At 42.5% G+C, this 13358-nt stretch overlaps 2 protein-coding genes across 2 annotated transcripts; both read right to left on the reverse strand.

Moving 5' to 3' along the window:
• On the reverse strand, positions 1–894 carry TAS2R5 (taste 2 receptor member 5). Its single transcript, XM_015244205.3, is given in 1 exon segment — positions 1–894. A coding segment is annotated over 1 exon segment (894 nt).
• Positions 895–8920: 8026 nt separating this feature from the next.
• On the reverse strand, positions 8921–9808 carry TAS2R4 (taste 2 receptor member 4). Its single transcript, XM_072965389.1, has one exon. The coding sequence runs from the start codon at positions 9806–9808 to the stop codon at positions 8921–8923; it is 888 nt and encodes a 295-aa protein (XP_072821490.1).
• Positions 9809–13358: the final 3550 nt, after the last annotated feature.

Here is a 13358-nt window from a genome sequence, read left to right on the forward strand (position 1 = left end):
TCACAGGCCCCAGGATCTCCTAGCATACACTGTCTTCCACAGGATTCTCTGGCAAGTCTGCTTCAACCTGGGATTTCCCGTGATCCAGATGACAGAATGGAGAGAAATGTAGGCAGCCACGAGTGTCTCAGAGATGAAGAGAGTGGTGAAATTAGCAGGAAAAGACTTGGAGGTGATGGAGAAGGGGATGGCCACGAAGTAAACTATGTAAAGTATGAGGAAACAGCCCAAGGACTTCAGCACAGTGATGTGAGCCGTGGCCTGAAGAACTCTCCTGCTGGCTGTGTGGACCTTCATCTTCCTGTGGTGTCTACACAAAGAGGCCATCGGCATCCCAGAGGAAATAAGAAACATCATGAAAGGCAACACACTTCCTGCACTGAACTGTAATGTATACACATGGTGCCAGTCTGAAAGGGGGAATAAAACGCTGCTGTTTCCTTTGGAAGAATGGCAGAGCTCTAAGCCACCGTGGAATGTAAGTAACAAACTGCGGTACACCAGAAGGCACCGGCGACTCAGACAACAGGCCCTCTGCTTCAGCCACAAGTAGATAGGGTGTTCAAAGGCTGTGATCTTCCTACAGTAGAAGATACTGAGGAAAGTGGCAAACCACAGGCTGGCCTGGCTTATCAGGACCCAGAAGACACTGAGACAGTGAAGCCAATGGCTGCCCTGGAAAAGCAGAAACAGACTTAAGTCCACCACAATCAAGCACTGCAGGAGAAATCAGCAGACAGTCGGGCCCAGGACAATGGGGTTATATGAGGACCCCTCGAGTTTTCTGACCCATTCCCCAAAATGCCAGACCACAAGGACTCCACTTCCAACCAGGCCAGTGAGAGATTCAGCTACTGCCACCAGCACCAGCAGTCCTAGGACGGCAGTCAGCATCCTGGGGGGTCTCTCACTGCTTCAGTGCTGGTAAATGTGTATGGTGGCTAAGTTTCAGATTCCCTGAAGGTGATACCACACTCACTCCCGACAAACTTTCACATCACAAAATTTGCCTTTGGTCTTGCCCTTCTGTAACCTGTCCTCAAGCAGAGACTGAAAGGCTGTGACCAGGAACAGAGAGAAGTTAGAACCCCTCTGTATTTGCATCCACATGCATGGACTCTGAATGAGCCCTGATCCTAGACTCAGAGATCTGAAACAGTACCACAGGTATAAACTCTCCCTCTCAAGGGTCATGGGCTAACATCTAGATACCAACACATAATATAATAAGATCTCTTAATGAGAAAGACCAGATCAAAACATTCTCAGCTTCTATACAGTGCCAGCTGTGAGCTCATATGAATAAAAAAGAAACTTTCTTTTCATAAAAAAAAAAACTTTGAACATATACACTTGAAAGCTGAATAAATCAGAAATTTAAAATATACTTCATTATTAAAGACAGAAGTGGGGGAAGTTTGGGGAAAGATAACAATCAGGAAACCAAAACATATTATATTTAAGTGCCAAATTGTAAAAAATACAAGAGGTCAGATAGAGGAGCTATTACTGTTAATCAGGACTTTTGATGTCATCTGTCCTTCATGACCAATTGCCCACATGCTCTTGACTTAGCATCTATCTCACATCAAGGTCTTAGAGGAAGGAGATGAGCTCAAAGAAGTGAAAAAGACTAGCTCAGTTATGAAGAAATATAGGGAAAGTGCTTCATTTACTGTCCAGATTCCAGCTTCCTTGGGACCAGCCCAAGGCACATGCATTTGTGGGAGGCTGAATTTCTAAGACGGCCCCCAAGATTCCCACCCCTTGGTGTATACACCCTGAATAATCCTGGAGCGGGGTGGGACTGTGAATAACAGGGGATGGTACTCTTGTGATTAGGTTATGTTATAGGGCAAAGATAAAGCATTTTTGCAGATGTGATTAAGGTCACAAATCAGTTGAGTCTCAGTTCATCAAATGGGAGATTATCCTATGTTGGCCTAACTTAACCAGTTAATGTCTTGGAAGAGGGACTTGGCCCTCCTGCTGGCCTTGAAGAATCCAGCTGCTGTGTTGTGAGTCACGTGGTGAAAAACTGTGGGAGGCCTCTGAATGTTAAGATTGCCCCTCCAGCTGACAGCCAGCAAGAAAATGGGACCTTGGTCCTACAACTGCAAGGAACTGAATCCTGCCAACAACCAGTGATCTTGGAAGAGCACCTTGAGTTCCAGCAAGAACACTGCCCAGCCAACATCTTTTTTTTTTTTTTTTTTTTAGCCAACATCTTAATTGCAACTGGTGAGACCCTGCACAGAGGGCCCACCTAGGCTGTGCCAGAAGTCTTGACCCACAGAAGCTGTGACAAGATAGATAAATGTGGTTGTAAGCTGCTAAGTTTGTCTTGCTACACATAAAATAGAAAACCAGTACAGTGTTCAAGCCAGGCTAGAAACAACAATGAGGAAACGAGGAGGAAGAAGAATTGAAATAGAAAGGAAAAAGGCCAGCGAGCTTCTCAGGAAGGCAGCGTGGGTGCAGTGGAAAGAGAGTTGTATCAGAGGTCAGAAGCCCCAGAGTCTGGGCGCGGCGCTGCCTCGGGCCCTCCATGAAGCTACAGGGAGGCCAACATCCCTGGGCCCCAGTCACCCTACTAATAATGTATGGATGCAGGACTAGATATCTACTCATTTAGATACGACTTACAGAGCGCTCATCGTGTGCCAGGCAGCGTGCACTGTCCACGTCCTGCTTCCAGGGGCACACACTGCATGTCATCCTCACCCAGCTGTGAGACCTGGTGCCTGGGAGCTCTGGCTGCAGCTGTGGAGAGGCAGAGGGAAGGCCACAGCTGCCACAGGCCAGAAAGCTTGAACGAGGCATGAACCTCTCTAGGAGCAAGGTTTCCGGTTTCCATGGTGACTGGTAGCGGACACAACTGCCCTTCTCTCCCACCTTGTAGCACTCGAGGTCCTGGGCAGTGGGACTTCGTGCAAAGAGCAGTGGCCAACTGATGTGTATCCAGGATGCCTAGTTTAACCTCAAAGGAAAAAAAAAACCCACAGAAAAATAGGATGGTTTCCTGATAGATCACTTTATGAGTGGTGTTAAGAAAGCTAAACCACATAAAGAATTGAGATAATTAATTAATTCTAATAAGAAAAATTCCCCAAAAATTACATAACAATTAATGCATAAATTCACCTTTTTTGTTTAAACACACTTTATTTCAAAATTATAGCTATTTTCTACTTCATTTTATCAGGGAGACATAGGGTACTGGTGAAGAAAACTGGATTATCTGCAGTCATTTAGAAAAACGTGATACTTTCCATGCAAAACATGAAAACTCAGTTTTGAATTCTGGAGTTTATTAAAATAATGCACTTTGCATTGCTTAGAGAGCAACAGCTCAGGTTTCTATTCTGTTTGTCCTGTTACCGTCTCATTTTATTTCAAAATCAAGGAAGAAATGAGGAGAAGAATTGAGAACAAAAATTTAATTAACTTTACTTAATTTTACAGTAAACTAATTTCACTGTTGGCAGTTATCTAGAGTAAGGACGACTAGATCTCTCTCCCATGTCACGGCCTCTAGGACCTCCAAGCACAGGCCACCTTCCACAGAATTCTCCAGCAAGTCTGATTCCTCAGGACCATCATGAGAGAAGAGAGAAGTGTAGGCAGCTGTGAGCGTCTCAGAGACAAGATCGTGGTGGGCTCAGAAAGGGGAAGAGTTGGACGTGATGGCAGACAGACCAGCCAGGGCATAAAAGCCATGTGAGTGAGGAAGCAGCAGCTAAGGGACTCTGGTTTCAAAGTCTCAGGTCTGACATTTTCCCCCCAAAACACCCTCCCCCTCCAAGTTGCAAGACTAAGCACAGCTCCAACTCCTAGTCTACAGCAGACACATCTCAGGGACGCAAACATTTTGTTTTCCTGCACACGGCCTTTTTCAGTGCTTCCCAGAACTGTGCCTACATTGCCACTGGAAGGCACTGAGGGAGGAAACTCTTCTGTAGCAGCTGTTAACCTGAGCAAATTAATTCTTCTCTTAATGCACTGTATGAGTGGAGAAATTCAGAAATTGAGCAAATTAAGCACATTGTTGATAAGCATGTGTAACAGGAACAACAATTACCAGTACACATACATTCATCATCTCCCCAACTTCTTTTCCCACCACCTCATGATGGGGTGGAGTTCTTGCTCACTGGGTCAGTACCTTCTCTTGGGTACCAAAACTCAGGTATCTGGAGGGAGGTGCCAAACTACACCCTCCATGGCCTGCATGCAGCAAGGATCACAGTCTTTGAGGAAGAGCATAAGTACCAGCAGCATGGCTGGGGGGGAAAGTGAATGGCAGTGAGGGGACGTAGGGACTGACAGAGCAGGAGCTGTGTTCCGCTACTTCCATAAATATGAAAATATGGGAAGAGAAGTAAGGACAGCAGACAAGATTTGGGAGACCCTCTGGGAAGCAAGGCTTAATTCCCCGTTCCTTGAGAGGGAGCTGGACTTAGAGACTTATTCTAATCAAGAATGTCTGGAAAGGGAACCAGAGTAACCAGACAGTGAGTGGAGAAACCTGGCAGATAACCACCTTAACCGAGCAAAACAGGTTAGCATGACCAAAGGCAGGTCATGATGACATCACGCACCCTGACGTGACGTGGTGTGAGAAAGGTACTTCACATCTCTTGCACTCTTCCCCAAGGGCCCACAACCCCAGCCTGCCTGTGGGAAAAACAGACAAAGCTAGATTAATGCCTGGACAGTCATCATCCAAGCTGTCAAGGTCATGGAAAACAAAGAAGGATGGAGAAACATCACAAATCAGAGGAGACTAAAACTACCTGACGACTAAATGCAATGTGATATCCTGGATTCGATCCAGGAATAGAAGAGTATGTGTGGGGAAACTGGTTAAATTTGAATACAGTCTGTAGTTTTGTTACTAGTTAATGCATAAATGCTAGTTTCTTAGTTGTAGCAAATATACCAGGTTATGTGAGGCATTAGCATCAGGAAAGCTGAGAGAGGGGATTATGGGAACTCTGTACTCTGTTTGCAACTTTTCTATAAAACAAAATAAGACAAAAAATTAAAACTTTATTTTTGAAAAGTTATATAAAACTCAGTTGAATAAAGCTGTTTGCATGAAAATTACACTTTTAGCAGTTTGAGAATTGTGCTTTTCCAGAGGAGACTTAGGAGACCGAGGTTTTCCCCCAACACTGAAAGATCATGCTCAGAAAAGAGCCAAGCAACAGAGTGGGCAGACAGGGCTTTCTGAATATCTGCTCATCCAAAGCAAAGCGCCCGCAGGTTCATGCTGGTTCCAGCTCTCAATGGAACAAAAGATCATGACTAGCTCCTTATAAGGGGAATTTAAATAGGGGAACTTGTGGCCAGTCATAGAAAGGTAATGCGCTTCAAACACAAATTTGGGTTTGCTTCCCAACTCAGCCAGTTAGTAGCTGTGTCCTTAGACCAGTCGATTACCCTCTCAGAGCTCCTGGTTCCTCTTTATAAAAATTACGGTAATACTGTTTACCTCACTGGGCTACTGTGAGGATAAAAGGACGTATGAAATTACCTAGCCTGGTGCCTAGAAATTAATGTTAGTGTTCTTTCCTTCCTTGGGGATTTCTCTCCATAATCACTCCTGTCAATAAAGTAGGAGAGCATGTGAGGTCTGCGGTCATCCGCAGTCTAGAAATACACGAACTGCGCTGCTGCTTCTAAAGGAAGGTGATCAGCTCTGTAAAATTCCAGAATTTCTAAAGGAAAGCACGAGCAAAGATAGGAGACTGATTACCACAGGCCTTTAAAAACACAGAGAAGTCAAAGATACAGAGGGATAGGTAGGCGTTAGAGAGATTTTCTGAGTAATATCAATGTATTTAATTATTTCTTCTCTTGAGATACCTGAATTCAGATCATTATATAGTCATTCTCCCAACTATGAAAGCAGCAAAATTGAGATAAATAATTTTCCTGTATTTAAAATAGGTAAGAAAAATCATCAAACAAATCAAGTATGTACCTGTGTTTAGGCACCTCATTTGCAAGCAAGCTGCACACATATCGAGCCATCACCCAGGACCTCACGCTCCTTCTACTTACTCAGAGTTATAGTCATACCTTTTCCCAGACCTATACACACACCCCACAGCCATAATCCGGGGAACAATCTAGCTGTTCTGACATGAAGTTACCACTGGCGCTCCCCCAGCAGACTGACCTGACACCCACCTCACCCACGTGGGGAGGATGGCCTGCAGTCTGTGCCCCTCCTCCCGCTGTTGTCCTTACCCTCCAGCCCCTCCCTGACCTCCTTTAACTCCTGTCTCTTATTTGTTGTTAATTTCCATGCCAGGCAAATTTTCATACATTCATGGAGCTTCTTTTCACCTTTTTCTCCCTCAAGGAATAAAACTGGCCATGGGCCAGTTATCCAAGTCCTTAGAGGTCTGTCAAACCACCACTCTCCTCTTCTACTCCCACCCCCAGGAAGAATGGGAGGCAGGGTATACAAAATTTGAAAGAAAGTCCCAACCTCTCCAGCCCTCCCTGAGAAGCAGTGGGCTAGGCTAGAGGGTCCATCCCAGCTTTAACTTATAAAAAAAGAACATTATCAGGAAACTTATTTTAAACACCTTCAGTAAGCTTCAGTTTTACCGGAAGACCCTGGCATCTGAGGCTATCTTAAAAGTTACATTCGATTCATGCTTTAAAAGACTACTGTCTTCTTCCTCTTAATCCCTTCTTTCTTTTGTCAGTGTTTTTGTTTGTCTGTTTTTTTTTTTCCTTTTTTGACAGCTGAAACAACTGAAAATGGCTCATCAGCAGAAAGCTGGTAACAATGATCAGGGAAACCTAGTCACATTTGTTTAAGTAAAATTTAGGTGATGTGAAGAAAAAATTACTCAAAACCTTCCACCCAAAGTTAATTGCCATTTTTAAATATTCTTTGCATATATATTTTTTTTACAAAAAATTTGCATCATACTGCATACACGTGTTTTTATTTTTATTTCACTTAGTAGTATATTATAACTATTTTCTCAGGTCATATAAAATGTTCTTTGACTAGACGATGGTAAATAACTACATACTGCTTCATCATAAAGATATACAATATTGCACATCTTTATGGTATAGCATAAGTTATTTGAGGAAGGCAATAGAAACACAAAACCAGTGTCTGAAACAATGGAGATGTTAATTTTTCATGAACAGTCCTGGGCTGAATGTGTAAGCAGTTCAGAGTTGGTGCAGCAGAAACTCAACAGCCAACTCTAGGATGAGTAACTGTCACCTCATCTGCATGGTCCAAGATGGTCAATCATTACATTGACATTCCAGCCCATAGGAAGAGGAAGAGGAGAAAGGAATGGAAGGCATATACCTGTTCTATACGTGCCACCTAGAAATTATACACATGACTTCTGCTCATACTATATTCACAGAAATTGATCACTTGATAACACCTATTTATGAGAAAGCTATAAAACGTAATAAGCTGCCAAAATTCTGGGTGGCTAAAAATTCTATAACTATGTAAGAGAGGGGCAAGAGAACATATACTGGGGACCCATGAGGGTTTCTGCTACTCATTCAAAGTTCTTATGTCACGGTGTACATTTAATCACTCTCTTAATCTTCAGAATCTGACATGAGGAATACCTCCAGGTTTTGTAGCACAAAATATTGGTTTGGGTAATCTTTACTGAATATTGTAGTCAAGATTCTGATGGCTGAAATGGGGAAAATCAAGTAATTTGTAAAATCGGGAGATTTCTCAGGGTTTTTTCTTTTTTAATAAAGAGAATGTTATTTTAATAAGATTATTTATTTTGAGATGTGTAAATATTACATATCCTATAAGTACCAAAAAACTACATAAATTATCATTCCCCAATTTCCATTTCAGAACATCAATATTCTGCCTTCAGATTTCTGTTCCTCTGTAGCCATAGTCCTGCTGTTTTAATTAAACAAACAAACAAGCCAGCAATCTCCTGGAGAATGATGCAGTGCCCATAAAATTCAGTGCATAAATTCGTGCAGAGATGACACAAATTCACCAAAAGTCAGATGTCCCCACCACCAGTCCAATGACTCCTCTTGACTTTCCACTGAATTCCGTATGATATGATAGGGCACAATCTTGGGTAAAGTCGCATTCAGATTGTGCTAATTTCACTATTTGGCACTTGCTTTTGACCTTAGACTAGCTCCCTGGATTTTAAGATCCTTGAAACCATCCTGGACTGGGCTTCTTTAATACTAGTGACTTCCCTCCACTCATCAACTCTGGCCCTTCCATTCTTTCCAGTACAAATCCCAAAATTCAGCCCGAGAGTTTCCCGGTAGTAAAAGGTCAGTTACTGTCACTCAGAAAGCTGAGGACATTTTTTCTGTACATCTGCCACAATGTACACCTAGTTCTTTTGTTGTTTCTCTTTCCTCTCTTCTCTGACACTTTCCTTTTCTCCTTTGTTCTTTGCACCTCTTGCTACGCTTTAAGCCAGTGTAGCGGTTCCCAATGACCATTTATCTATTGCTGAGCCCTTTCCCAGGGTTCCTCAGCTAAACCTCAACAATTTAACTAAAGATATGAACCTTAATGCACTGCTTGAACTGGGAGAACTTCTCATTATACTTCAGAAGCCAGTAGAACAACATGGTGATTTCCATTATCCAGGAATGCAACACCCATGCAAAATACATGATAAGCAATGACCCTAAACAAGTTCCTCAGAGAAAGTGCCTAATTTAAAAATATTAGCTATATATATATATATATATATATATATATACACATACACTGAAATACAGGTACTTGAAGGCCTAGGAAGTCAGATTAGCAATTACAAAAAATGAATTCCTCAGACCACTGGGAAAGCTGCTAACGAAGAAAATCCTGCTCTGGATGAGGTGACTCCAGCCACCATCTATTATCGAAACTCCTCTATTTATTGAAGTGAAGAATCTTCTTTGCTTTTGTTTTCAGTTTAGGATGTGTGAGAATAATGAGAACAGAATGTGCTGGAGGGTAAAAGGTGGAAATAATAATATAAATGGACTTGAGTCTCAAATCACTCGCTACAGAAGGGAGATAATGGAGCAGGGAAGCAACTGAATATGGAACGTAGAGTATGAGGAAACAGATCATCAGCTTCATAGCACCCACATGAGCCTCGGTCTGGGGAGTCCAAAGAGCAGTGGCACTTCTCTGCATCTTCTGGATGTGTCTCCTCAAGGAATTTATTAACAAGGAAGCAGAAGTCACATTAAGGGAGAACTGCAGACATGAGCTCAAGAGCCAAGGGCTCACCAAAAGGAAGATTTCCTCATTGATGTCACAAACGGTGCCATTTCTCCCGGTCACCAATTCCAGAGAGCGTGATGCTTCTCGGAGCACAACATGCAGGAGTGCGGTAAAGGCAGAAATCAGCACACAGGCCAGCAGCAGCCTGGGCATTTTGGGGGAGAGATTTCGTTTCAGCAGGAGAAAAATTGGGTGTTGGTAGTTAGTAATCTTCACACAGTACAAGGCGTTGAGCAAGGTTACAAACCAAAGACTATTAGAGTCCAAAAACAACCAACACAACAGGAAATAAGCGGATGGGGAGACTGACCTTCGAATACTTGAAAAGATGGAGAAAACAGTACTCAGTCCCAGGATGAGAACTCGGGTGATGCCCAAGCTGAACAGGATTCTATCAGAAGAGGAGATCTTGTGGCTTTTGACCCAATTCTTGTAATTGGTCACTGCAATGAACAGATTTGCAATGACTCCAACAGAAGTCACAACTGCTGAGATAATAAGAGAAGAAAAAAAGAACGCCTGACGCATCTTTACACATTGAAGAGGAATACTAAATGTCTAAGTAGGCACCAGTAGCAAGCCAGGAAGGACATTTCCTTTTTTAATTTTCCCCAGTGTGGCAAATGAGCATTAGTGGCTCAAGAGCCAGCTGCTTTTACTGAGATGCAAATCTTCCAAGGATTGCATTACTATTTCTTCACGCATATCCTGTTTTTCTTAGAAATGCCAAATTAAAACAGCCGAGGTGAACCTGGGAGTCTACTTCTCCAAGAGAAGGAGAGATAGAAGGAGGAATTACGGCACGCTCCAAGAACTTCAAGTCCAATGATAAGAGTTCCAGTCCAGCATTTTTTCCTTCACTGTTTCCCCATGAATGCAGCTTTTCTTCATACCTAAGTATATGGTGGGAGTTCCCATGCCTCACTCCTACCCACCCCACCCACACACCCATGGATCACCCAGATCCAACTTCTCTCTCCCCTCCAATCTGTTGATGTTGCAACCATTTCCTCCATCTGTCATGCTGGCCATGTCAATGTTACTCTTTCATCCCTTAGCATCTACTGTGATTTACAGTTACCTAATAGACCAAGTTCAAGAACTCCTGGAGAAAGCCTTTTTCAACTAATGCCATCCTTTCACGATGACTCCTCTACTTTGCATTCTCTCCTAACCATTTACATAGATTTGTGCCATAGTTATTTGCTGTGATCTGCTTCTGCTTGGAAAAGAAATGTCAGCTCATCCACGTTTTTTCTTTTTAGATCTGAGTTTATGCTTAGATCACACTTGGCTATTTTCTCTCAGGCAGTTAACTGGCAATCAAAGTACTCTGGTACTAGATACACAGTAATGCTTTAGTTATAGTTTTGTGTGCCTAATAGACAGGCATATCATTGCCTGATTTCTCTGTAGTTTCTTAGATGGTAAAGGGCACAGTATACCTGGTAAGTTACATTTTCAAAGACCATGAGTGAGTGCAAGAGTGTGGTGCCTCGTAACTCCTCTAACAGTTGAGTGAAGTCAAGGTGCAGGCCTGGATGCAACCACATACAGGCTACAAAACGGCATCCAGGTGACCCACACAAAGTCCTACTACCAAATCCAAACAGGAACAGATAAAAAGAAGGGGGTAAGACAGGAAGATGACCAGGGCCAGAAAAGGAAAGTAAATTCATGAGGCTCGTTAAGACAGATGATAGGAAGACAACCTGGAGGAATTCCCTGATCCAGAGCCTAGTTTTCTGTACAAAACTAATGGGCATCGACAGAGGCATGGCCAGATCAAACAGGCAACACGGAGTGAACAAGCAAGGCAACGATTAAAAGAAAGATTATATCATAGCACATATTTCCACTTAACTATCTATAAAATAGATTACTGAATTAGAGTAATTAACTTGAAACATTACAAATACCACAGTTACATAGAATAAGCAATATGGAGTAAGATATAAGAATTAAATGTTCCCCCAAAGAGGGGAAAAGCCAGTATTGGACAGTAACAGATCCCATTCAGAGTGTGATATACAAGATTGTTGGGTTCTTGGTAGCAGGAGGTACTATAATTCAGATGTGATCATGTTGGCAAGCATGATTAGTGAGTAAGCTGCTTCTGTCTGAAGTTATTTCTGAAAGGGTCATTATGGGAAAAGTGTCAACAAAATCCTTTCTCCCTCTGCATGAGAATCTCACCTTCAGTTAAACATAAGTATCTTATGGAGACCTCCTGCTCCCTCGAATGTGGCAGATAACTCTTACGTGTGTATCCTTTGGTTTAATCCTGGAAGGTGTATCTCTGAAATTATTACAAGAGAAATTGGCTCTTTTGGGACATGAAGCTTTTATTTTAGGGCAGCTCCATCCTTACCCAAATGTGGATCTCCTCTCCTTGCACCTGAACTGTTATAACTGGCAGCAAGGACTCTGCAAAAGAAGGCCTGACACTTCTCTGCTGGTGAACTGGATCCTTAACTATATCCATCTGAGTACACAGAGTGGCCTGAGATAGTCTTATAAGTCTGACTATTTATTGGAGCCCAAGAAGACCCACTGGTGGATGCACTGCAGCCATGAGTCCAAACTCTGCTGCCTGGCAGATAGATCTGTAGGGCAAGTTTTAGGGCAAACAGTCAAAGCAAAAGAATGACTTACTTTATCTGATGAAGGCTCTGAAGGATAAAATCAGTCATGAATAAATGAGAATTAACAAACTTTGAATTGTTTTTTTAAAAGTACCAATGTTGTCTAGGAGGAAGAAAGAAGGAAATTTGGATTTCTTCAGCTTTTCTGAGCACGTATTATGTCCCCAGCAGTGCACTGGGCATCATAAATCTCAGTTAGTCTTTAAAATAGTTCTCGGAGAGAGATCTGGTTATTCTTCCTTACAGATGAGGAAAATGAAGACGAAAGAAGTATGGGACTGCCAGGTATCACAGAAAATCGGTGGCTAAGTTGGGAGGTCTTTCTGAGACTGAGTCTTTCCAGTAACCTAGGCGCCCCTCATCAGTTCATTTATTCTATAATTGTTATCAGCCAGTCACATATATGTTAGGAGCTGGGGAAACAAAGAATCACCCACAGCACACTCTGCCTTCAAAGAGCATACAGAATAGTGGGAGAGACAGACAGTTAGATCATTGTATTGGGTACTATAATAAGGAAAAGCAAAGGGTACAGTAGGAGTGTTCAGGAGGGGCATTTAACCCAGCCTTGGGGCTTCAGGAAAGGCTTTGTCAAGGAGACATATAAATTAACTCCTGAGGATGCAAAGGCGTTGTCCAAGAAAAAGGTCTAGGGTGGGAGGGAGAAGGATATTGGAAACAGCGGGGAGAACTCTATGTGAAGACTCAGAGGTGACAAAAAGTGTGGTAGGTTCAGGAAACAGAAGAATGGAGCGATGCAAGGAGAAGAAGTGGTGAGAAAACTGGAAAGAAATAAGAGACAGATCATGAAGTATCTATGCCAGAATAGGTACAGATTTTGGACATAACCATTACAGTAATTTGATCTAACACTTTAGGAAAACACACAGAGTAAGTCCTTAACTTTATCTGAGAGAGTCAGAGAAAGTTTCCTGGAGGACTCAGGTCTTGAAGGCTATGGGGAGGTAACAAAGCTGATGAGTAAGAAAGGGAATTCTAGGCAAAGAAAGCAGCTTACACAAAAGTGTAGCAGCTAGAAGAGTTTGGCATATTTGGGAACCAAAGTAGAAGGTTCTTTGGAAAAAGTAAGGAGTAGGAAGATGAAACCAGACAGGAAAATAGGGGGTCAAATAACGAATGGCTTCGTGCTGCAAGCTACGGCATCTGAACTTCATGTAGAGCAATCGAGAGTCACTGCAGGACTTTAAGAGAGGAGCACCGTGATTGTATTTTCACTGCATGAAGAACACGATGCAAGTAACATGGAAATGCTCTGCGGGAAGGGGATGAAACTGGAAACAGGAAACTGGTTAGGATTCTGTTACAGTCACTCTGGTGGGTTGAAAAAAGTAGAAATAGAGACTGGGGGACATTTGAAAGAAAATATTTGAGTACAACCAAAGGAATCTAGTGACCCAATGAATATTGAAACT

This window comes from Vicugna pacos, chromosome 7 (assembly GCF_048564905.1).
Source record: "Vicugna pacos chromosome 7, VicPac4, whole genome shotgun sequence".
Classification (NCBI taxonomy): Eukaryota; Metazoa; Chordata; class Mammalia; order Artiodactyla; family Camelidae; genus Vicugna; species Vicugna pacos.